Source organism: Dunckerocampus dactyliophorus, chromosome 17, assembly GCF_027744805.1.
Source record: "Dunckerocampus dactyliophorus isolate RoL2022-P2 chromosome 17, RoL_Ddac_1.1, whole genome shotgun sequence".
NCBI classification, from domain to species: Eukaryota; Metazoa; Chordata; class Actinopteri; order Syngnathiformes; family Syngnathidae; genus Dunckerocampus; species Dunckerocampus dactyliophorus.
The window spans coordinates 3,138,102-3,164,163 of record NC_072835.1 but is presented as its reverse complement, the minus strand read 5'-3'; the positions used below and the strand labels follow the sequence as shown (position 1 = coordinate 3,164,163).

The window sequence follows — 26,062 nt, the reverse complement described above, 5'->3', positions numbered from 1 at the left end:
CAAAAGGGTTCACTCTGTGCATCTGTCTCAACACCTCGCATGTTGGTTCTATAGCGCAATGAACGGCGTGAGTGAACCCTGCTGTCAGTCATTCACTCTCTAGCGACTGCAGTACTTGCTAGCTGTGTGTGTCGTGTGCTACACGATAGAATACTTCCTTCGTGCCTGGTGTGTATAAAACACCATCTGACGTCAATTTCGGCCCGTTTTGTGACATGAAAGTACAAGTACAACACGTCAGTGTGCACCAAACGTATTTTGCTGCATCCAAAATATGTACTTTGACCAAACGTTACACCTCATTAAAGGTAAACAGCGTATTCCACACACAATGTTGCTCAAAGTCAATCAAGGAAGTGAGAAGTGCAAATGAGCTGACGTCTGCAATGACACACAATGTCAATGTCAGAGTATTTGCGGGTTGTTTTTTTTGTCATTATTCAGACAATAACGAAAGTGACACTGATTCAAAATCAGAAATATTGCGACTGATTGTGATATTTATGTAAGTCCTATTTTTGCTAAAAGAGACTGAGAGTCCATTTTATTTTCATTGGATTTCTTTTTGTCTTTTTTTGTTTGTTTAATTTTAATACTCTTGAGAAATTCAAGTTTATTGGCTTTAATACGGCATCCTTGCATCATTATGCCCTATATTAACATTACATTCATGAAGAAAATTGTCTCCAAATAATGTTGACAATAATATCGTTTATCTGCAATAATTTATAGGACAATTATCGTCCAGGAATATTTGTTTTCGTCACAGGCCTACTGAACATTTTAGAGTTGATTTTTAACAAATATCTCGAGGAGAGAGGGAAAAAGCTACCCTGAGCCAAAAACAATCTTAAACAATGGTTTATTTCATGAAACATTACATTTTTAAACCAGTCAATACCAAAGATGCATTCATACGGTTTTTTGCACGAGAGGCAAAAAGAGGTGGCAAAAACAGAGGCAAGTGCAGGCTAAAAGATGCCACTGTAAGAGCAGTTTGAAGCTATAAAAACGGCCACAAGGTGGCAGGAGTGCATTTGATAAGCGTTCGGCATGGATCTTTTGCATGTAAATACACACTCGACAGCAAGGAGGAAGTGAGAGATCGTGGAGGAGTGTAGCATGCAGAAGGTTACGCATTGCAGGGAAATTTTAAACGCATGCGCACGTGTGAAAACTCTAAATAGTTCTTGGTGTTATATTTGTAATGAAATACTTATTTTGATGTAAAACAACCCTTTTTTTGTGTTGTTTACGTTGTGGTATAGTTGCTTAGATATTTGAGCTGTCACAAAAGCAAAAATTGTGTCAAAGTGAAAGTTATGCTTGAAATGTAGCTGGTTTTCTCCCTTTTTTTGTTGGGAACTGATATTTTCCTGAAACTGAGCTATGTTCTACTGCAGATTACTAAAGAACAGAAAAAGGTAGAAACAAACTGTTTTTCCTGATGAAAGACGGAAGTGTAATCTTTCTTTTGGTAGCTTCCATGTGAATATAGCCATAGAACACAATATTCTGTGTGCCTTGAAAAATCAGTCAAAATCGTCTAAAATGGCCGCTACAGAAGGGGTTGAACTTTGAAAAATGGCTGGGATTGAATGAGTTAGTAACAATCAACAAACAGCAGAGGGTTAGCTTCGCACATTTTTGTTTAACAGCGTCGCCCGGCTTGAGGGTGGTTGAATAAACCCGCAGCATCACTGCCAACTCATGAGAGCCCATCATTCTCGTGGAGTGACAACAGGGCTGATGATGCAAAGACTCATTTAGATGGAAGGTCATCATCGGGAAGGACGTCATAGAGACGTTTATCTCTCTCACGCACACACACACCCGTGCATACCCCCCCCCCCCCCCACACCCCCCCCCCAAAACACACACACACACACATCTTGCTTAGCCACAATACAAACAACGACCTATAGAGTGGCCTTGGAAGTTGACACACACACACCACTCGAAGCGGAGGAGATGATGATGATGACAATGATGATGGGCTTCTATAGAGGACAGAAGGAAGGATGGGAATAAAAGGGAGCAGAGTGCATGATGGGAAAGAAAGAAGCGGCAGGTTGAACCCTTTAGATGCATATCAATTAGCTTTATCACCGTGTTAGCTGCACGCGCACACACACACACACACACACACACACACACACACACACACACACACACACACACGCACACGTGAGCATCATGCAGACTGGGCAGATACAAGGAGCACGCCCTTAAAATGCCCTGCTATTGGCCAACAATGATGTCATCGCCGGAGCAGCGAGCGCTACTATTGGCTGGCCAGAGCAGACAGCGTGAGAGTGCCGCCGAGGTATCACCTCCATTCACGGGGAAATGTGTGTGTGTGTGTGTGTGTGTGTGTGTGTGAGAGCACTCCCAACTGAGGCATACAGGCGGAGCTATTAGAGTCCTGTCTATCATGGTGAGGCGGGACCTGCTGGGACGCTCCCTAATGGAGCTGATGGGGGAGGTTGGGAGAAATGGGCGTTGTCTCCCAGTTGTTAGCGGGCTGTTGTCATGGCGACGCAGATGGAGCTTCTAGTGTGAGCTGTATTGATGTGAGCACACCTTTAGAGAGGAGAAGACCAGACCCCCTGCTTTGAAAGTGTTTATTGCGTGAGAGGAAACACTCCTGCGAGACACGTGCAAGAGATGCTCGTGGGAAATTAGCCTGATGATGATGATGCTGTTAAGAAGACGCTGTTAACTCGTGTGCTTGCGTTTCTCTCAACATGCTTCACACCCACACCCCCCCACCACCACTCCTCACACTCCCCCCCAACCCCCTTTTTTATAGTGCATGATGTCATTTGCAGGAACTGCCAGCCTAGCTGCTGGGATGTCTGCCAAGACTCCGTGAGATGCTCGCAAAGCGAATCGCCGTCAATGCTTTCCGTGACGGCACGTGTGGGCGTTAAAACATGCACTCTATATGATCACGGGTCACAACATTAGGCACACTTCCACCACCTAAAAAAAAATGCCTCGAAGGCTTTTTCAGGCCTCGTCCAAACAAAAATGCACCTTTTTTGCACTCTGGTGTTCAAAAACATGTCCATCCACGCTAGTGGAGTTTTTCAAAAATCCACATAACCCATTCACCTGGTTTCCATGCCCATTTTGGTCAATCAAAAGCCTGAAAAATCCACCTCAGCTGACATGGTTGTGCATTATGACGCATCTCTTCACCAACATAGTGATATGTTAGATGTACATTATGTGTATATTACCTTTAAAATCAGCACTCACTCACACGAAACCACCACAAATCACTTATCAACACATTTTAATGGGACCGTCTGCCAATGTAGCTTGTCACACATCCGCCATGAATCGTAACTCCGCTTCTTATCGCACCTCATACGCACCTGGTCTGCCAGAGAGTAAGAAGATGATATTTTTTTCCTCCAGATACTCCGACATGAAAACGAGTATCTGTCTTCTCAACAAGCACCGGGTGCAGCTGTGGGCCCCTCCCCCATCTAAAAACGCTCACAGTAACGGGTAATCTAATAAATTGCTATTTAAAACCGTACAACACTGTTGCTGACAGTAAATATATCAACCATCGCCAGTTTTCGCTACTGCTACACAAGAAGCTAAACAGCTAGTCAATGAAAGCTGTGCTTGCTCACGATCAGGAAAACACTGCAAGTCACGAGCTCAGCACTCAGCCTCAAAAAACATCTCTCACCAGCACACACAACTAAAATCTAAACTATTTGACATATTTAAAGCTTTTTCAAACAAGAAACGCAATAACTACTTTCCTTGGTAACTAATTACGTTCATTCATTCATACAAAAATGAACAAATGAATTAGTAAGGAGAACTAATTTAGTCCAGTAATCCCTGGTTTATGGCGGTTAATTTGTTCCAGACCCGACCTTGGTAAGTGAATTTCCGCCAAGTAGGATTCCTTATTTTTAAATGGAAAATTTTTGTAGTTAGAAAACCTGTTTATGACCTTCTAATTATGCTTTTTAACATTATTAGAGCCTTCTAGACATGAAATAAACCTCTACTGTCACCTTTACACTCCTACTACCCAATATTGCAGCCATAATAAGAGAAAATAAGACATATAAGACACACAAGTAAGACAATATAAATTCACACATTACCATTGTTGTTCTTTTTTTTAACTTCCTGCTCTGGACAGTACTTCCTGCAATGGCTCTGGTCTCATCAGTGTAACATTACTGACACCGAGTCACCTCTGTAGAATTCTCATCACAACGTCTCTGAATGCATCTTCTGAATGCCTTGTATTTGTATTTGACTTCATTTAGTCACTTTTATGCTTGGACATGCAAAATTTGTAAAACTTGCTTAAATATGTATATCATTTTACTAAGAAAAGGCTGCAGTTAACCACAAAAACATTGACTTATTTATTAATATATTTGGAAAACCGTGATATAGTGAAGCTGCTAAATTCAAAGAGTGACGTGAAATATCACGGTTTGATTATCACTCCCTTGCTATATCACAGTTTTTAGTCAAAACAAGTGATATGTGGTATTGTGGTCACTAGGTGGCAGTAATGACACAAACATTGATGAGGCGTAAGCTTTCATTACATTACCTTAACACTGCATGAAGTCAGCCATGGCATGTCCCACATGATAGAGTGAAAAATAATTGTTCTCCCATTCCATGTGGAAGTGGTAAGCTTTTGGCTTCTGAAGTTTAGAAGAAGCAAATTGGTTAGTTCTCTAGCTTGGTAGCTAGCAGTCGTCTCGACTCCCTGCAGCATGAGAGTTACGCAATGTGATGTAAACAATGAATAAGAGCAGTGCAAACGTGACTATAGGGCTGTTATTTCATGTCTACAGGGCTCTAATAATGTTAAACACCATATTTAGAAAGTCATAAACAGGTTTTCTATGCTCTAACTACAAAAATATTAAATTTATTAACATTTATTAACCTATATCAGTGAAATTCATTTATCGCGGTCGAGTCTGGAAGCAATTAATCGCTATAAATGAGCGACGACTGTGCTGCCTAATGCAATGTGAATACTTTCCGTGATTAAAGACGAGTGAGAATGGAAAAGTGCGCTGCAGCCTGAACTTGCGACCAACTTGCGTGCATGGAGGAATGTATAAGCGGCCGTGAAGAAAGCGTGCATAAAACAAGTGCACCATTCTCAGCTGCTCCCTGCAAATCATCCTGAGACGCTTTAACAGCCCCGGGCTCTTTTCATTGAGTAAAATGATGCATTCAAATCTCCCCAGCGCTCTGACGCCTTTCATAACTCAAACACGCGGTGACCACTGGCACCGAACACAATCACACAATTAATGCAGAGTCAGAATCAACCAGGAGCTCTCCTCTTTGGCCGTAAAATCACAAGACTTTTGTTTCTTTAAGCGGCAGCCGTCTGAGGTCAAAGATGACAAACAATTGCGCCGTAAATCCCATCACGCCGCCACTCTCAGCTCAGCTGCGGCCTTCCCAGCACATGCTGGTGTGTGTTTGTCGGGTCTCCAAAGACATTGTGCACACTTCTCAGCCTGTCACCTCTCTGGTCAAACTTTGACGGGCAACACTTTTGTTGTGTTCAGAAGTGATGGAGAACTTTTGATGTTTAAAAGGGACCTTGCGCTCGATTCACTCAACATGTGTCACAAGATGTGAAAAGAAAAACGCAGTACAGGCCAAAAGTTTGGACACACCTTCTCATTCACCGTGTTTTCATGTGTCTTTATTTCGATGACTATTCACATTGTGCATTCTCAACACATGCGGAATTAGGTACTTAAAAAGGTGTGAAATAACTCTAAATATGTCTTATATTTTAATCATATATTTGATGTCTTATATATGTTTTTGATAGCCCTGCAAACCCTTGGTGTTCTCTCATTGAGCTTCATGTGGTAATAACCTGAAATGGTTTGCACTTCACAGGTGTGCCTTGTCAGAGTTACTTAGTGGAATTTCTTGCCTTATTAATGGGGTTGGGGCCATGGGGGTTGTACTGTGTGCGTCCAAACTTTTGGCCTGTACTGTATATGCAGTACAATTCAACAGTCATGTTTTATCTTCTTCCAAAAAATAGATTTATATATATTTCTTTATTTAGTACATTTCATTTTGAAGCATTACCATTTTTATTTCATTTATTTATATATTATATATACATTTTTAATCCATTTTATTGTATTTTTAAAAAATTAACAATGTAATTATTTATTTTACTTTGAATTAGAAACATTTCCCAAGCATTTTTTTTTAAATGGTAAGTAAAAACACAGAATAATGAATTAGCTCTCATAACAAAATACAGAAGAATCGCCACAGTATGTGGTGATTTCTTTACATTTCTCAGCTAAATTTCCCATTGGGATCAATTATATTTGGAATAGTCTGTTCCAGGGTCAAACTGTCAGCATCATATAACCTTTATTACTACAAGCAATACTTTGGGCAACATTCTAAGTCTAAGCATAAGTTACCCTCTGCAATAATAATACCCTAAAAGCCCACTAAAGTTTTTGAATTAACGTTCTTTTCTAAAATGAACTGTCAAACTAGTATAGAGCGGAACCTCGGTTTGGTGGAAATTATTGCCAAACATGTGTCTTCCCTCTCCCCGGCTGATTCATCCAGCTCCTCCTGGCGGATCCTAAGACATTCATAAGCCAGCTGAGAGACATAGTCCCTCCAACGTGTCCCGGGTCTTCCCCAAGGCCTCCTAGCAGTCGGACGTGCCGAGTAACGTAAATGTTTTTTTTGATAACGCAAAAGTTTCTAAGACAGTTGGAGGCAAGCTAGAAACTAGCGTGGAAAGCTAACATAGCAGTAACAAGCTTCACTCTTACAAGATGAATGAGGAGTGAAGTTGGAACATGTGACGTGATTAGTGGAGGGATGGATGACTCTCGCAAGTGAGCAAAGAGTAATAACCAAAGCAGATTCATTCAAAGATGGTCGATGCAGTAAAGCTCCATTCTTCATTAAAGTTAATGCATCAAGATCTCGTTAACATTTTGTGAGCCTCCATACTTGAAATGAGTTTGACCACTGAAACCCTGGAAACATCATCGAGAAACAGCTACGGTACAAAGTTACAGTTTGCAATTCCATTTTACTTTGGGCCAGCCGCATCAAATGCTGAGAGGACAAAACAGAGTCATTAGAAGAGCGAGAGAGGGTTAGGTTATTTGAATGTAAAGTTGCAGGCAGCTCTCCTTTGGAGTAATCTCCTCCCTGAAGCAGCAGCAGCGTTTGTTAGAGCTTTTTTGTTATTCTAATTTGCAGCTTCCCTCAATCATGTTGGAGAGGAGCGGTGATGATAACACGGAGAGAGCAAGGTAATCCTGGCCTGAAGCTAAAAAAAAATCATGAAACAGCGAAGAGACCATAGGCAGCTCCAATAATAATTCCTTCCATAGCCTCAGCCACTTCAAACTGAAGTCTATCATTAACAATGATAACGCTATTGACACATCTGCCAGCTCAGTATCGTCCCGTCCAGTTTTAACATATCATCATCATGCGTGCACAATCCCAATGATTAGATTTCACCTCGATCCTGGTGTTGAAGGTGACAACAATTGAAAGTATCTGAGATCTGATAAAGATCTAACTAGTCTGCTCAAGTGCATCCTTCACTCTCAATCACAAATAAGGATTTCCTGTCTCCTTTGGTGGAATGACATGTCACTAATCAGCTCAGAACCGCATCGCGCTCCCTCTGCAAACGTTTAATCAAGCTGACATCGGAACTGTGTGTAGTTGTTACACAATACAACCACACAGCACGTGGCCTAACGTACATGGAACAGATGTCAGAGTACGTTGGTAAACCTCACTCCCCAATGCCTTAAGAGACGCTCTGGCTTTTAGCTGGATGGCTAGCGCTCTCGACTGTCATTCTGCAGACCCTGTTTGGAGCCCAGGCGGAACGCGGGGCTGGCTGGACCAGGCAGGCTGGACATCAAGTTGACCGCTCTGGGTTTTAGCTCGATGGCTAGCACTTAACTCTCATTTTGCAGACCCTGGTTCGAGCCTGGGCTGAACCAGGCAGGACTATATGTACTTGTTTGTGGAAGCTAACTCTTTGGGTGGTTGACAAAGACAAACACACGAACACAATAAACACACGAACACAATAAAACACATGCAGGAGAAAAATGTTGAAAACTTCGTGGAACAAAACAGAATTTATCCAGGTTATCAGGGGTGCCAGATCTGAGGGATATCTGTCTTTAAAGTCATGAGAAGGATGCCCAGAAGAAAGTTGGCGTGAATGAAAAGCACATTTTTCTTGATGTCTTTGTGAAACACTTGGCCGTACAGTTCGGTTGCTCTATAATACTGTAATATATTACATCTTAGGTTTCGAAGACAGATATGCCTCAGGTCTGGTGCCCTTGGTAGCCTGGCTAACTTCTGTTTTGTTCCACCGCAAAATCTCCTACTCCTGAACCACGCACAAAGTATTCATCAAGCATAACGTCTTAGCCAGCAAGCAACTAATTGTCCATAAGTCCATTTCTGTAATGATGATACAACTTTGAGGACATCTGTAGTTTTTTTTCTCACAATTTTGGCGGGTTGGTGGGGCGCACAGTTGCCTAGTGGTTAGCATGTTGGCCACACAGTCAAGAGATCTGGAAGATTTGGGTTTTCTCTGGGTACTCTGGTTTCCTCTCACATTCCAAAAACATGCATGTTAGGTTCATTGGTGACTCTAAATTGTCCATAGGTATGAATGTGAGTGTGAATGCTCGTTTGTCTATATGTGCCCTGCCATTGGCTGGCGACCAGTCCAGGGTGTACCCTGCTTCTTGCCCAAAGTCAGCTGGGATAGGCTCCAACATACCCCCGCGACCCTAATGAAGACAAGCAGCATAGAAAATGGATGGATGGAAGGGTTGGCATCTGGTTTTACTTTGTTGTTGTTGTGTAAACAAGTACTACTAGTACTACTTCCTGGAAGACATCATAAGAAATCATGCTCACCAAATGTGAAAACGTACATCAATTCCTTCCAAAATTGAATGGGTTCCTATTAGGGGTGTCACAAGATCTTGCGAGGTTAAAATGTGACAAGATTTCTCATTCATAAAAAAAAAAACACTTGGCACTAGGCCTGCGACGATAATAAAATCATGAATTAATCACACAATAAATGAAAATGAACTTGATTATTTCCTCGTATCTGGCTTCCAAACGGGTTCCCAGGGGTTCACTGTGCATTGGTTTCAGCACCTTGGCCCGTTTGTTCCATCGCAGCAATTGGCCAGTATTTTTTTTTTGCAGAATCCTGCTGCTAACAGACAACACAGACCTTGTTTTGTCATCACCATTCTACTGTATATCATCTGCTATTTTCATCTCATTCCGCATATCAAAGAGCGGCTGCTTATAATCAAAGCAAACCACCATGGAACCAATGAACAATTATACTAACTTCTACTGATCCTACTCTTCAACTGATGCACAAACTGAAGCCTGTAATTCTTGATGTCAGCACAGTCCAGACACAACACACCACAAGAATACTAGTCTAGTCTAGTCCATGTTTGTGTGTGTGTGTGTACATGAAAGACAAATACACAGCTGACAGAAACCGTCTCCTTGCTAATTACTGCCAAAACATGGCGATGCACTAATGAGGATGTGAACACGCACACACGCACACACACAGCTGCCCTTCACACTACGAGCCTCCAGGGGGTGACGGGCCGGCGTGCCAAAAAGAGGATTTATGGTGAAAAGCTTTTTAGGGAAAGGGTTCGAGGAGGAGAGACAGATAAGAGGAGTGGAGAGGAGGGGGATTACATGGTGAATATTTCAATGCTAGAATGTACCAATGGCTCGGACGGGCGGGCACACACACACGGACACACAGGCACAAGTGTATGGTCTGAATGACAAGATGATTGCGGGTTAACCTGCTGTGACCGAGCAGGCTATAAGCAACGTCCTTGTGCTTTTGTCACAATACTGAGACTAGGTGTCAAAGTAATAACAGCCGAGCATACCAGCAGTTGAGTGTACAAACACCATTTACACAACGTACTAACCATGAGCTCCTCTTCTGCAACATAAAGCACAACGGCATGCGTGAGGACATACTCTGCATGCGATAAAGACGGCAGTGTAGAACGAGCGTCTCTTGACAATACAACTACCACAGTGCTCCACCAGAATTGCGCCTCAAAAGTTGCGCAAAATGAGATGTCACTGCATTGTGTGAGACCTTCGGGTCAGAAAGCATCAAAGGATGAACTCTGCCCTTTGTCTGTGGCATTTTCCTTAGCTTTTTTTGTCGCAGGGTACTTCAAAAGAATGACCAGTCTCTAAAAGAATACAATGCTGTGTTTTGAAGGTGACCAATCTTTATCTCCATGTCTTAAGTCTTAAGTCCATGTTCTGCAAGTTCTCTATTTCACCTCCAAATGTTTCTTCCTCCTTGAAAACTATTGACACATCGCTCAAATCTTGGCTATAATCACTGTAAACATCCTCTGTCTCGTATAGCGCTATGTTTATCTACCTGATTGATAGTTTACTCTGCTTTAGCTGAGAGATGTCACCCCATGGCGAAATGAGTATGAACTGCAAGAGCTAGTTTGTCATGTCTGGCGCCATGAACTATAAATGTCATTTTTGCAAACTTACCATTCATTTTCATAAATCAAACAATGTATAACATAATTATAAACAATATATAAGCAAAGGTGATGAATCATGTCAGGGAGCCTTTAAAGTTAAGACAGAGTGCTTTATTGTTTTTATGTTTTAATATTAACTGTGGTGAACTTCTTTTTACGCTTCAAGTGCTGCAGGTAATGCAGGTTTTGTGACACACTGAAACAGATTATTCTTACTTTCATTATTTTGTTAGCGGAAAATGGTTAAACAACTGAATGAATCGGAGGCAGAAGGGTGTCTCAGTGAGGTCTACATGGATGGTCTTGGTTTCAAAGGAAAGGGTGGACTTTAGTGTGGATGTGAAAATGTAGCGGGTGCAGTGTATTTCAATATGATTTAGAAGTTTATTTGGCACACACAATAACAATGCTGCAATAAAACCTCACTAAATTTATTTTCAGCCAATAACGTTGGTCTATTTGAGAGTATTTACAGTAATCGTTGGGAAGAGTACCAAAATAACAGATACTGTGGCATGGTACCTAAAGGGTGTAGACATAAGATGGCACTGATGTGTGGTGTGCTGTATCCTGATTAGCAGTGCACGGTGCTGGCAGGCAGAGCGATGCCACGCTGCCAGCTTGGAGGCCCACTGCGTGAGCTCGCACAGTCCGGGCAGGCACAGGAATGTGAAAGGACAGAGTGACCGACTGCTGGCTTGGCAAACATGGCAGCCACGCCATGCTGCTCAGGTCAGCGGGGAATGAGGCCACAGCGTTGCAGGCCAGGAGAAGGAGGAGGAGGGAAAGTGGCTGGCGGAGGAATGGAAGAAAAAGATTAACTTCAAAAACAATCAAACTGCAGGGGATGGATATATCGTGTGTGTGTGTGTGTGCGTGTGTGTGTGATTAAGATGGTGGGGGATGTCACTGTATGAGTCCAGGGGGTAGTTACATTGTCCCAGTTACAGAGACGTGCTGGAAGCATTGGGGAGAAAGCACACACAATGGTTAAGCAGCATGACTGCCGATGTGTGTGCGTGCGCGCGTGTGTGTGTGTGTGTGTGTGTGTGTGTTCACAGTGCAGTCTAGACCAGGGGATCAAATGTAATCTCTATCCACTGATACAGCCGATGAGCTGAGGGTCTCAACACAAACAACATGATCACTGCGACAATCATCAACTATGATTTGCCAATACGGAAATACAACTATTACATTCTCCATAGATAAAGAATAAATGAGAATAAAACCTATTTTACAGCACTGGCAATGCTGTAAGTCATATTTTAACATCATGACAGTGTTAAATAAGTTCATTACATTCATATCATTACTGAAATACTTCTCATTAGATACAGAACAAATCAGACTAAAACCTTTATTAACAGGACAAGCAATGTACTAAATCATATTTTAACATCCTTATAGGTGTAAAAATAAGTTAACCACTGTCATATTATTATGGAAATACACATTTTGTCATTAGATACTGAATCAATTAGAATAAAACTTACACTAACATCACAGGAAAAGCTCAAAGTATCACTTTAGCCTTCTTAAAGAGCCATACAAGTGTAAAAATAAGATAACCACTGTCATATTATTATAGAAATACCATCCATCCATCTTCTATGCCGCTTATCCTTACAGGAATACTAATTTTCTAATTATATATCGAATAAATCAGAATAAAACTTACGTTAACAGCACAGGAAAAGTTTTAAGTATCAATTGAGTCTTTTTAAAGGGCCACACAAGTGTAAAAAATAAGTTAGCCAATGTCATATTAACAATGCGACGCTGCTCTGCTCGGTGTAAACCGCTGGCTTGACATTAACGACGAATGAGGATGGTGTGATCAATCCAGATGCGCCTCACAAATCTTTCTCTCTCTCTTTTTTAAACATCAACTGTCACACAAGCGTAAAAAAAAGTGAACCACCATGTTAGTACTTTAAAACAACACTATTACCACTGTAACCTCAGGACTGTCCTCCCCAAATATTACCAGCATGTGAGCTTTCCCACTTCTGTTGTTGTTGCTTAATTTATTGGTATATATGTTTATGTGTTTATGTTTCTTATGTTCTTATTCTTTCATTTGTTTTATTTCTTTTCTTGGGAGAATGAACAGAATAAGATTTTCATTGCATGGTATAACTGCTGTTTTACTATGCACATGACAATAAAACTCTCTTGTATCTTGTATCTTGTATCTTGTATTAAATGTTAATGATGAATGATGAGCGTTTACGAAAAGTTACCAGTGCACCAAAGTGTAAAAAGAAGTCAAACACTGTCATATTAATACTTTCAAACAACAAAAACACACTATGCCAAATTAAGGACAAATGATGAGGGCATAATAATGTCATAGATGCATTTCATGTTTTAACATTAACTGTCACAAACGCTGCTGTAGCATGTTGAATCATCAAAGCACTGTTTGTCACACAAGAAGGCACGACTCTTGAGGCATATTCTTCCTAAAACCTGCAGTCTGCTTCTCAATCGTGTGACCTTTGGAGTGCTGGAATTTCAAGGTTCTGCTGTGACTTTGGTCACGTCTTGAATACAAAACCTTACTTTTCATGAGTAAAACATAAACAACAACCCCCGAGTCAACGTTAATGCGAGGTTTCACACCCCAGCAAAGATCCAGACTACTTATTATAGGAAGAAACGTTCATGCGTGTCGTTTGTCAACAGTCAAACTGGTGCGTCCCCTCCCGGAGGCAAAGAGATGCCATCGGTGAGACTAAACAAGTAACGATTACAGCGCCTCTGCTCGGGTTGCGCAGTATTGTGCTTGACAAGCTATCTTTAATTAGAATGGATTGGATGGGGGAATCAATAAGGGGGTGGGGGTGCAGACAAATTGTTACTAAACAATGCTGATGTTTTGCAAAGAATTAAGGCGTGCAATAATCTTTTTCTGACAATAGAGAGGCTGCCACTTAACTCGTAAAGCTAGCTAATTAATTCACTCCCACTCAACCAATGTACAGTAACTGCGTTCATGAACAATATCTCTCAGCTAAACGCTTCAATCTACAGATGACTTACTGTAGGACTCCACCTCATATTCGTAGGGCTTACGTTGGAGAAACGATGCCGAAATATCACACACACGCAGAATAGGGACTCTATGAGTGGAAGAATGTTCTGGGCTCCTGTTTTAATGCTTTGAACAGAATAAGTCTGTCTGTAGCGGAGGTAGCATGGATGAAGCTCAACTTCCCATCGCTGTTGACCTTCTTTAGACAGCAAACCAGTGGGTGAACTGAAGAACGATTCAGAGTGCATGAGAAAGTGAAAAAGAAAACCGTAGCTCCTTTTGAGCATATGAACACGTACAGCATATTGCACATTCCTGTTATATATAAGCAGAGCCAGACTGCATGAATCCTGCTGATAAGTACATATGACTTTGACATTTCAGTACATAAAGCTGCTGGATGCTGACAACTCATGATGAGGGTTGGTCGATAATATCCTGTATATATACCCCAGTATAGCTGTATAAATTCCTCCAATGATAAGAAAATGACTTATACATATAAATGATCATTTAAAATGGAAAAAAGCAGAGTTGATTATGTGATTTTTCTGTGACTGCGGTGCACTGTATTGACGCATTGACGTGTACCACAGCATGGTCTAGCGGTGGAGAAAAGCACATCAGAGACAACAAAAGAGAGAAAATGAGCATGCCTGAAGGCGGAGGAGAAGCGGCGACTATAGACGAAGAAATTGTTGCTAAACGGGGAGGTACCTTTGTAATATGGAAGTGGTTTGGTTTCGATAGAACAGATGTGGAGCAAGAGACCATAACATGCAAAGTTTACAAAGTTTACAAAGTTTGCAAAGCAACGGTAGGAACACGACTAATTTGTTCTACCATCTCAAGCACAAACACAGAGTTGAGTACGAAGAGAGCCTGCGAGCACGTCTACACTTACCCAGTCAAAAATAGTCAAAAGTCAAAAACGCTTTTGCTCATGGCCTTTCTTACGACAAGAAAAGTAAACCATGGCATAAACTGACTGAATCATATGTTAAACTGACTGACATGATGCCTTTGTACTCAGTCGAAAAGGACAATAGTTGGCTGTATTACGGTTTTGCAATTTGCAGTTGCTACTAAATTGTATACTTGAATTCTGAATACTTTGCACTGATCTAGTTTGGTAGACACTAAATGCACTTGCTGTATTGCACAGGTTATCAATAAATCAATAAATGTGCTTTACACTTTGAGACAAGTGTATTTAATGATATGGGTTAAGGTTTGTAGCTTTTTATACAAGACTCTGCTGATTTAATTATATCGTCATATCATGATACATCCCAAAAATATTGTGATACATGCTATGGTTCATATCGCCCACCAACCCTGCTCACGATACCCCAAATGCAGCTACTGTGATCAGGAGGTTGCCTACAGCCACAGCTGCCGTTGTGTTCTGACCCAGCACTAATTAGAGACCCCAGCGGTTATTTGCTTTTGTAGCCCAGGCACCCGGTGTCTGTAGACACAGGGCGGTTAATTGTATGGAGGAGCTAATTGGAGCATTCACCGTAATGAACAACCAAGGCTACACAATCATTCAAAATGCAAACAATCAGTTGTTGGATTAATGGATTATTCTGCCCACCCCTAATTTGAACACCACTGCAAACTAAAGACACAACAATAAACATCATCAAAGTAGACTATTTGATAGAACTTGTATGGCAACTCATGAGACCGTGCGGACAGAATACCAAATAAAGTCAAGAAAAGTTCTCCATCAATGTTCTGGTCTCATGATCAAAAGTTTGATGCCTTAAAGTCTGACACTGGATACAGGCTTTTACCGAGTGCTGCGTGTTTAGCAAAATATACTGTATGAGTGGTTGTGTCCCACGGATGGGGGGCGGGGGTCACATATTGGGTTTCAAACTGGAACCAGCTGGAATTAGATCTCAGTGAAGATGATACTGGAGCCTCAACACTTTCACTCTCATGCAGTGAAACTCATAAGCCCAGTTAGACAAACTGTGCTACTTGTATGATATCATCAGTTAGCATGCATGCAAAGAAAAGCATGTGCATGATTCCTATCGGCTACACTGACCTGCACCTGCATGAAGGATCCCCGGTAGAAGCAGCATGCTGCAGCCGACAGGGCGCTCCACAGACTGCACCTCTCCGTCATGGTGGGCACACACCTTGGTGTCTCCTCTTCTCACGTCCTCCCTTTCTCTGTTGCCTCTTCTTTCTCCTCACCCCCACCCCAGGATGTCCACAAAAAAAGCACCCCCGGAGGCTCTCTGGGCTAAGCCTGTCCCACCCTTGCCTGCCTAAAAGCGCCTCAACATAGTGGCCGCCCGTCACTGCAAGAAAGCTAAGAGCTAGATGATCCCGGCAGCAGCGACACGTGTAGAGAAGTGATCGGAGGCTGTGCGCATCGCAGCTCCTGACATCCCGGCTACCTCTGCCCTGCGCCGGCTGCCTCGTCCCTGCTCTCTCCTCGCTGCACTTGCTGCACTTCACGCGGCTGCTAGGGATTACCTCATTGCTTGCTGATGAAAGGCGTGTGGGTGGGGGGAGGGTGGACCAGAGGGAGAGAGAGAGAGGGTGGGTGGGAGGATGGATGGAGGGAGGGAGGTGAGGTGGTGAGGGGGGATAGCTTGAACACTAGCAGGAGAGTGGAGAAATTGCAGGCAGAACACCCCCGACCCCACCACCCCCACCACGCTCGCCTGAGTGCTGAGACAATGCTGACACGGGATGGGAGGAGGGAGATGACGGGAGTAAAAGTGGGAGAAAGTGAGAGATAACCTGACATGATTGCAATTCCTTCACAAATGAATGCGGCACTAGTTCATATATCACAGCATATAATAGCAACCCCCGCGTACCATGCATATACCATAAATGCTCTAATTATAGCCGGGTCTTGTTAAGAGGACAGGGCGTTAATGGGAAGCACGTGATAATTGGAGCAGCTGTTATTCCCAAAATGCGAAAACTCCTATAATATATGCCACTTTTTTTCTGTTTTATTTTTTTACTTTCATAATGATTTGGAGTGCATGAGAGTGGAAAAAGCATATAGCTCTCTTTGATACAATGGGCGTTTACTAAGTATATTGCATAGCGCAGCAGCAAATGAACCAATGTAGTGATGGCAGTAAGGAGCAAACTTCTCAGTCAGCATTAATAGCTGATGAGTTGATGACGTAAGACTTTCACACCAACAGAGCTAGATAACGCTGCTGGATGCTGACCACTCAAATGCAGCTACTGCCATCTTGCGTTAAAAAATATACCTGGAGGTTGCCTGCAGCCACAGCAAAGTTATTTTGACCCGGCACTATTTCGAGACCCCAGGCTGAGCAGTTTGTTCTTTACCACTACGACAACATCGGTTCTGTTGCTGCTGTATTTAGCAATATACTTGTTAATAAATGACCATGTGGTCAATGGCAGCTATGTTTTCCTTTCCGCTTCCTCATCCACTCCAAATCATTATTATCTCATTCAATCCCAGCCATTTTTAAGACAACCCCTTCTGTAGCGGCCATTTTAGACGATTTTGACCGATCTTTCAAGGCACACAGAATATTGTGTTCTATGGCTATATAAACATGGAAGCTACCAAAAGAAAGATTAGACTCCTGTCTTTCATCAGAAAAAAAAGTTAGTTTCTACCTTTTTTCCATTCTTTAGTAATCAGCAGTAGAACATAGGTAAGTTTCAGGAAAATATCAGTTCCTGACGAGAAAAGGGAGAAAACCAGCTTTCGGTTAAGGGATACATTTCGAGCATAACTTTCACTTTAACACAAATATTGTTTGCTTTTGTGACAGCTCAAATATCTAAACAACTATACCAACTTATCCAACACAAAAAAGGGTTGTTTTGCATCAAAATAACAATTTATTTACAAGTAACACCATGAACTACTTACAATTTTCACATTTAGAACTGAACTATGTGTGCACGCGTGTGCGCATTCGTTTATAATTCCCTACAATGTGTAACCTACTGCACTTCCTCCTTCCTGTCATGTGTGTTTTTTCCGTCCACATGATCTCTGTTGAGCTCTTATCAAATGCACTTCTGCCACCTTGTGGCCGTTTTTATTTCTCTGAAGTGAAATCCATTAGTGGGGAGTTGCATCATCACCTTTTTTTTTGCCTCTGGTGCAAAATAAAAAAAAAAAAACATGCAAAAAAGATGTATAAATATGTTGTTGGGATTGGGCGTTCAGGTTTATAAAAACGTACAAATACGTCTTTGGTATTGAATGAGTTAAAGTTATAAAATGAACTTGTTCTATATAATGACCTTGTTCCACCATTACTGTTTGGAATGTGGCACACTCATGCACGACTACATTTTTACAGGACATTTTGAGCGTTTAGATGGAATGTTTTACCCCACAAAATGTTAGAAATCCGTCTCCCAAATCATATTTGTAACATGTGTACTGCATAACCTTGCTTTATTACAAACCAAAAGGCTCATATTTCTTTTATAAATGGTAAATTACCAGTTAAGTGATTAAATTACTATTAAGTGATTAAGTTCCTCAGCTAAGATGACCATGAATACGTTCTGGAAAATTACGGGAAATATTTCACCCCCTTTTTAATAACCCTTTTATTGTTTGTGTTAACGTACTAAATAAACGTGCAAAATGATACAGTTTTTAATGTTTTTTCTTCCAGTTCAAAACTCTTGTATAACAAGCCCTGAAGGGGTGATAAATGCTAACTAGGGAAGCCACAAGAAGAGGAAGGAGGAGGCACGCCGCCTCCCCGAGGAATCTAACCTTTCTTAAGCCATGAAAGGAGCCCAGTGGGGGTGTCCACCCGCCCCACCAACCAGTCCCAGTGCACGCACACAACACGCTTGAATGCATGTCCACCACACTTCTATTCTATATACAGTATGTCGCCACTCACACAGTGCATGCTGCATGATAATGCATGCAGCTAGACAGCTCATTAAAAACGAGCTGAAACACAACGGCAGATGTCTCAAGGATAACACGGTGTGATTCTCCTCACATACACACACACACACACACACTCCATCACCAGGGGTGCAGGGCTCTGTCTCCAGGGGGGCCGCACGCGTGTCATCCTTGAGGACGCTTCACCATGGCAACGCCAAATTGTGACAGTGCGTTCGTTCTGCTGAGCGTGCACCGCTGCAGGAACAATGATCATCAGGGTCATTCTTTATTGTGTCTGCCGCACACACAAACACATAAACGCGCACTTTGCTAAGCTGCCTCTTAAATAAATAAATGCATGTGACGGGGTCGCAGGTCACAAAAACAAATACGACACGGGGTGCCTTCATTTAGTGCAATATCTCCTCCTAATGCCATCCCATGTCATCCAGTGCTGGATTAAACAGATTGCATAGCGGGAGTGGGGGGGAGGCTCCACACATGATCTCATTAGGTTTCCCTAAATCCGCCGTTAAACTCCTCCAAAAACAATCTAGCTTGTAGCAACATCTGGCACAGCTGAAATGCAAAGAGTCTGAGTGTGTTTGGACAAGCTCTCGCAGCATCCACAAAATAAAGAGTAAAGACGAGGCCTCTTTGGTTGCAGCAGCTGTAATGACACTTGCAACCAACAGGGGGGAAAAACTTGCCTGGAGCCACTGCTTTCTGTCCTTGCCACCTCCCCTCTATGACCATCCTCTATCTCTCCAACCTCCCCCTCCCCTGTTACTGCTTGCAGGCCAGTTAGATATTAATTAGTGAGCCCCATCCCACAAGCTGATATCAGCACAATGGAGGATCTCAGCATGTATCTGCCACAATCTCTCTAATAAAGGACTGTGTGCTTGACACACAGACACACACACGCACGCACACACACACACACACAAAGATAGGAGGTAATGATGAAACTAGAGCATGAGACTAATTGCATGAGAAACATAATAATGCGCATGCATGAGATGTGTATGACAGAGTGTCACATCCTACTTCTATCTACTACTTCACAGCTGGTATGAAGTACTCAATTACCCCACAATAACACTGCACTGAGTAAAAGAGGCCTGCAAGTGCTGGGACTTTGCATACATATTATTATGAGCTGTATCTTGGCAGCAGATTCCCCCAAACAGCAGAAACTCCTGTCAAATGGAGGATGTTTAACCAGCGTATTTGCAGTAGATTTCTAAAAACAGCAAAACACTCCTGTAAAATCGATGAGTGGCATTTTTTCTGTAAATCCTTAAAAACAGTGGTGTCCTATTGAGTTACTTTGACTGGTACCATTGTTGCAGATTCTTAAAAACAGCACAGCACTCCTGTCACATTGGCAATCTTTGACTAGCGCTATTGCAGTAGATTCCTAAAACCAGCAAAGCGCTCCTGTTATATAGAGGATCTTTGACTAGCATGTTTGAAGAACATTCGTTGAAAAAAAACCCCAGCAAAGCGCTCCTGTCATACAGTATAGCTGATCTTGACTACTGCAGTAGATTCTCAAAAATAGCAACGTACAAGCAAAGTAAAACAAAGCGCTTTGGCTCACATTTTTTGCAGGAGATCCTAAAAACCAGCAGTGTCATATAGAGCATCTGTGACTAGAGTCACTAGAAGATTACTCACAATATATGAAAGATTTTTGACTTGTGTTATTGTAGTAGATTTCTAAAAACAGCAAAGTGCTCCTGTTACTGTACATAGAGGATGTTGACTACTGCAGTAGATTCCTAAAAATAGCAATGAACTAGCATAACATAACACAGTATAACACAGTGCTTTGACTCATATTTTTTGCAGGAGATCCTAAAAAACAGCAGTGTCATATAGAGCAGTGGTCCCCAACCTTTTTGACCCACGGACCGGCTTGTGTTCCCACAAATCTCCTGCGGACCGGGGGGGAGTTCGTACATTGCAGCAATCTAATTTATCTTATTTATGATGTATTGTGTAAAACTAAAGACATGAACAACGTCACATTACAAGCACAAAATGAATGCAGACCCACCATCCACCTGTTCAAGCCTGGAGTTTGTTTTTGAGAGAGATGATTACATGGCTGTTTGACATGTGTGGTAAAAGGCAGTGTGCTAGCATGAATTAACTTGAGACAAATGTGCACATTAGCACTCAATAAGTCATCAAAACGTACCTTTATGCATTCCCACATAGCATCAGCATTTGAGACCAAATATGAGGTGAAAGAAAAACAATAAAAATACAGTATAGTAGTCGGCCCACGCACGAAGGTGCGTTCAGGGACCGTCGAACAAAGTGGGACTGGTCACCGCTTGCAACAAACAACATATAAATGCCAAACTATGGGATTTGTAACTGTATATTATTTTTTAAATAAAATAATGGCCCTTATTTCCGAAATTGATATGCATTTATATAATATTTGATGTACTTAGTTATTTACAAGTGTATTTTTTTATTTATTTATCATTGCGCTTGAAAGCTTCCTGCAGCCCAGTGGTTGGGGACCCCTGCTATAAAGAATCTGTGACTAGAGTCATTTGAAGATTACCAACAACATATGGAAGATTTTTGACTTGTGTTATTGTAGTAGATTTCTAAAAACAGCCAAGCGCTCCTGTCATATAGCTGATCTTGACTACTGCAGTAGATTCCCACAAATAGCAATGTACTAGCAAAGTATAACAAAGCGCTTTGACTCACTCATTTTTCGCAGGAGATCCTAAAAAACAGCAGTGTCATATAGAGAATCTGTGACTAGAGTCACTAGAAGATTACAAATTAACATATGGAAGATTTTTGACTTGTGTTATTGTAGATTTCTAAAAACAGCCAAGCGCGCCTGTTATATAGAGGATGTTGACTACTGCAGTAGATTCCTAAAAATAGCAAAGCACTCCTGTCATGCCAAAGAGCTCTGACTTGCATTTTTTGCAGTAGATCCTTAAAAACCCCAGTGACGTACAGAGAATCTGTGACTAGAGTCACTGTAGCAGATTCCCTAAAACAGCACAACACTCATGTCATATGGAGGATCTTCCACTAGTGTTATTGGAGTACTGTAGATTCCTAAAAACAAAAGGCACACATTTTGACCACTGACCACCGCTGCCATCCAAGCAACGAGCCCAGTCCCCAAAACCCGGCCGTAGGTACACTAGTACGCCGGCTTGCCTCGTACACCGACTCACCACCCATGTTAGCAAAAAGGTCGAGCGACACAGTCATGTAAAAAATGATTAGAGCACCCTTGTTTCTTCAGTTTCTTGTTCATTTTAATGCCTGATACAACTAAAGGTACCTTTGTTTGGACGGTACAATGCTGTAGCTATTCATGTAAGAACTTAAGTGCTTTTGGTAGTGGAAGTTTGTAGATATCAGCTCTTAAATGAAACATGAGCCCTTACGAGCTATATTTGTTATCATCATCACATTTGTCCAAGTAAAGGTACCTTTAGTTGTACCAAGCATTGAAATGGCTCAATAAACTGAAGAAACAAGGGCCGTCGAATCATTTTTTCCATGACTTTAGAAGACTTTTCAAAGGCATTAACATAGCAGTAGGTTACTAAAAACAGCAAAGCCCTCTTGTTAAAGTATATAGAGGATCTTTGATTGGCGTTAACACAGAGTTCTTCATCATCATATACTTTATGCCATATAAAAAACAAATGACAATATAGTGGCAATAGAGCAACATTTTTTTCTTTGAGTATTTTAGTGTACGTAGACATGTGTGTGTGTGTGTGTGTGCGCGTGTGTGTGAACCAGCACCTCCCAACACCAGCTCACACCCCATCTCATTTACACAGGCGCCACATTAATTCAATCTACAGTAATTGTCAAATGCACACACACACTCTCACACATATGTGCACCCACAGGGCACTGCCTTGATTTAATCAAGCGCCACACACACACACACGCAGAATCACATCATTTGGAAATTGAAAGCATACGCATAATTAAACATGTGCTTGTACACATCTGAGCCCCTTTATCACACATTGCTTAAGAGTGCCAAAGTGCGTTAAAGCTTCCATGAAGCCACAACAAGCTCCACACTAACCAAACCTTGGAACAAAGTACACTTGCCATTTATGTACTGTACAATATTTGTTTTGCCACAAAACACACACAATTAGAGTCAGCTTGATAGACTTTGGGTGTGCATACATTACAGTACAGCATGCGTGTGTTCTTGACACTTACTGGGCTGTCGTTTCCAATGAAAGATGCGACGTGGAGGCCAAGTCGTGATTTAAACATCAGCTGTCATAAATGTTTCACACAAATGGAAGGCGAGGGAGGAGGGATTGTCTGCAGCCTTCCAGGGAAAAGCAGGATGGGACTCTTTGGGAGTCTGAAGTCAAAGCACACGCTTCATCTATGCAGGATATATTTATGACAAACATTAGATCCAAATAGATACTAACCTATTAAAATATACTATTCATTTTATTATGCAGTACTGTTTATGCTACTGTATTATGTTATTATATTTGAAGTGAAACATGCACATTTACATGGAATGGAAGCACAGGCTTAATAAATGTAGAACATTTGAAGGAAAATATTATTTAAAAATAGATAGAGATCAAATTAGACAACAATATTTTAATTAATAAATAAATAACAATCATGATTTTTAAAATAATATTCTCTACTTTATTTTTCCTTTGTAGTATTATATTATTATTTTTATTTGAAGTAAAAATAAATGTAGGACTAATAACTCTAATAACTAATAATCTATAAAATATGATTCATGTCTTCTGTTTTACGAAAGCAAAACAGATCAAGGACGTATGAGAAGGATTTTATTACCCTTGCTGGCGGATTTACGGTAAAAAAAAAGAAAAAAAACAGTATAAAACACACCTCAAAATTCAATAATTCATTTTAATGTAATGTATTTCTTCCTCACCTTGGCCTCTTGCTTCAATCGTCACTCTTTGCTTTTGTCTTTTTTACTTCCTGACAAGCGATGGAATGCTCATGACTGGCAGTCAAGGTGACCACAGCACCACCTAGTGGTTGGAGTCCAAACTGCACCTATCAATTTGTTAAGTGAACACAAAATCAGTTACTGTAGCAATGTGTAAAAAGAGTATGTTTGTCTTTCACTAACATATTACTATTCTATGGATTGGCATGTAAGTATTCACTAAAACACACAACACCAATTAGGTATGACATTACTGTCTGTTACACTGCAATTGCTGAGTCTGCAGGAATTTATCTTTATTCCAAGTATTTTAGCACTAACGTTATCATTTATTTATGACTGTATTTTAGCTATAGTTATTTTAAACGTGGCTTAATGTCTACTGGCGTTAAAATAATAAATAATTCAATAATTGTAATAACTGTATGACCATAAAATATGCATGAAAATATAAACCATTTGTACTTAATAAAAATAGGTATAAAATAAATAACTATACAGGCTATTTTTAAAGTAATAAACCATTTGTATTGTATAACATGAGTACAAAAAAGTCATATTATGTAGGGATGTCCTATATTGTTTTTTTTGTAGATATTGTCCAACTCTCAATTTCCAATATCAACTGATGCCGATACCGATATGTTTAACGTCACATATCTCCTGTCGTGGAAGGACTGGACTGGACAGGACTGGATTTATTACCTTATTATGTATTATCATTATTTATTCTGGATAACTGCACTACAAATTTGACGTGATCTGTTCTGTATTGATTTATTCTTATTCTATTTTCTTATCGCTCATGTCTTGCCTTGGTTGTTTGGAGATTATCTATCGATCGATCGATCTATCTATCGATCTATCGATCTATCATAACACATATCTGTTGTGAAGCTAATGGATAAAGAATTAGCAATTAGCTTCTGGACGTGGCTGTAAACAATATTGTACGAGTCTCGTAAGCAAACATCTGAGAAACACTTGCGATTGGGTGTGGCAAAGTGTGGCCGAGGAGTCTAGCCTGCCATGTCTGCCTGCCGCTACTTCTGCCTTTTTTTTACATTCCCACAACCCTCCTCACCATTAGCGATGATTTGACAACCCATCACGACCTGCCACCCCGAACACGGTTCAGCAAAGCATCGGCTCAAGTACGGGTACGTGCTGCGTGTGGACTTCATGTCGAGCAGACTCACAGCTGCAGCCACGTGGCACTCAAGGTCTATAAACTCCTAACCCATCCATCCATCCATCCATTTTCTATACCGCTTCATCCTCATTAGGGTCGCGGGGGCATGCTGGAGCCTATTAAACTCCTAACCTTTGCATAGAAATGCTCACAAATGTTCACATTAGAAGTTACAGATGTCCGCCCTCTCCCGGTGTAAAGTATTAACTACACGAGGCAGCAAATTCAGCAATGTTTTGTGACTTTGGCACTTAAAGGGCTATATCGGCTTTCATTATAGGGAAAAAAACAATACCTATATAGACTTGATATTACATTTTTATGCCGATATCGGGTCGATAGTATCTTCGTATTATCGGACATCCCTAATATTATATGTTTATTCATTTCTCCTTAAAATTAGGCAATTGTTTTCTAACATATTTTTACACTTGTAGGAGTTTCAGTGTTGACAGTAACGACATTAAAAATGAATGGCATCATTGTTTTCCAGTAACTGTTGGAGATTAAATTCTCCACAACCTCCTCAAGGTCAAAAGACCACTTTGGAAAATTCATTAAGCCAATTTCACCTCCCCCTTGTGTGCTCTTTAATCTCCAGTTATGAGAAGGAAGAAAGACTGAGGAATAAGTCAGACAGGATATTTCTCCGCAGCGTACAGAGCCCTGGTCCCCGTTTCATTCACCTGTACCCACCTCCTGGCCGAATGAAAGAGTGCACCCCCCGATCGTCCCATTGTCATTTGTATACTTGTTTGCTCAGGCCATTGGCGCCAGTCCCTCCAGAGATAACTTTCTCCTGAATTCCTTGACGAAGCTTGTGACGCCAGCAGATGATGTCCGGCTCCTTCGCTGACTTACTGTAGTTGTTGACATTAACAAAACATTCTTTTCCTCAGCCTATGTCAAGGTAGTTTTGTCTACATTCTGGACCATATCTGGCCAACAGTATTTCCGTGTAACCTTTGACACACTTGAACAGATGTTCACCTTATTTAATAAAGCATTATTTCTATAAACTACTTGTAATCATTCACTAAGTTTTTAGGCTAATTGATTAAACAGTTATATCAAGGGTGTCCAAACGTTTTCCTCTGAGGGCCGTATACTGAAAATCAAAAGCTGCCCGGGGGCACTCTGACATTTGTATGTATTTTTTAATTTTGTAAAAAGGCTAAAAAACAACTTCATATACTATATGTATTTAAAGACGTAGCGTTGTTTTATTATTCGTTGCAAGTATCAACATTTTAGCTTCTTCTCTTTACATTTGGCCTGTTTCCTCTAGTTTTTTTGGTTTAAT

The 26,062-nt window shown here is 41.1% G+C and overlaps 1 protein-coding gene across 6 annotated transcripts in view; it reads right to left on the bottom strand.

The window, feature by feature from the left end:
- Positions 1 to 25,024, bottom strand: part of sh2d3ca (SH2 domain containing 3Ca) — a 57,368-nt gene extending 32,344 nt beyond the window's left edge. For 2 of the 6 annotated variants that reach the window (XM_054757389.1, XM_054757390.1), the window contains exon 1: positions 15,752 to 16,191. In XM_054757389.1, coding sequence (XP_054613364.1) covers positions 15,752 to 15,832 — 81 coding nt within the window. In that variant the 5' untranslated portion in view covers positions 15,833 to 16,191. Of the gene's footprint in view, positions 1 to 15,751; positions 16,193 to 22,831; positions 23,007 to 23,546; positions 23,675 to 24,651 lie in introns of those variants that run through there. The other 4 variants (XM_054757392.1, XM_054757391.1, XM_054757394.1 and 1 more) reach the window with 4 other exon arrangements.
- Between the last annotated feature and the right edge of the window lie 1,038 nt (positions 25,025 to 26,062).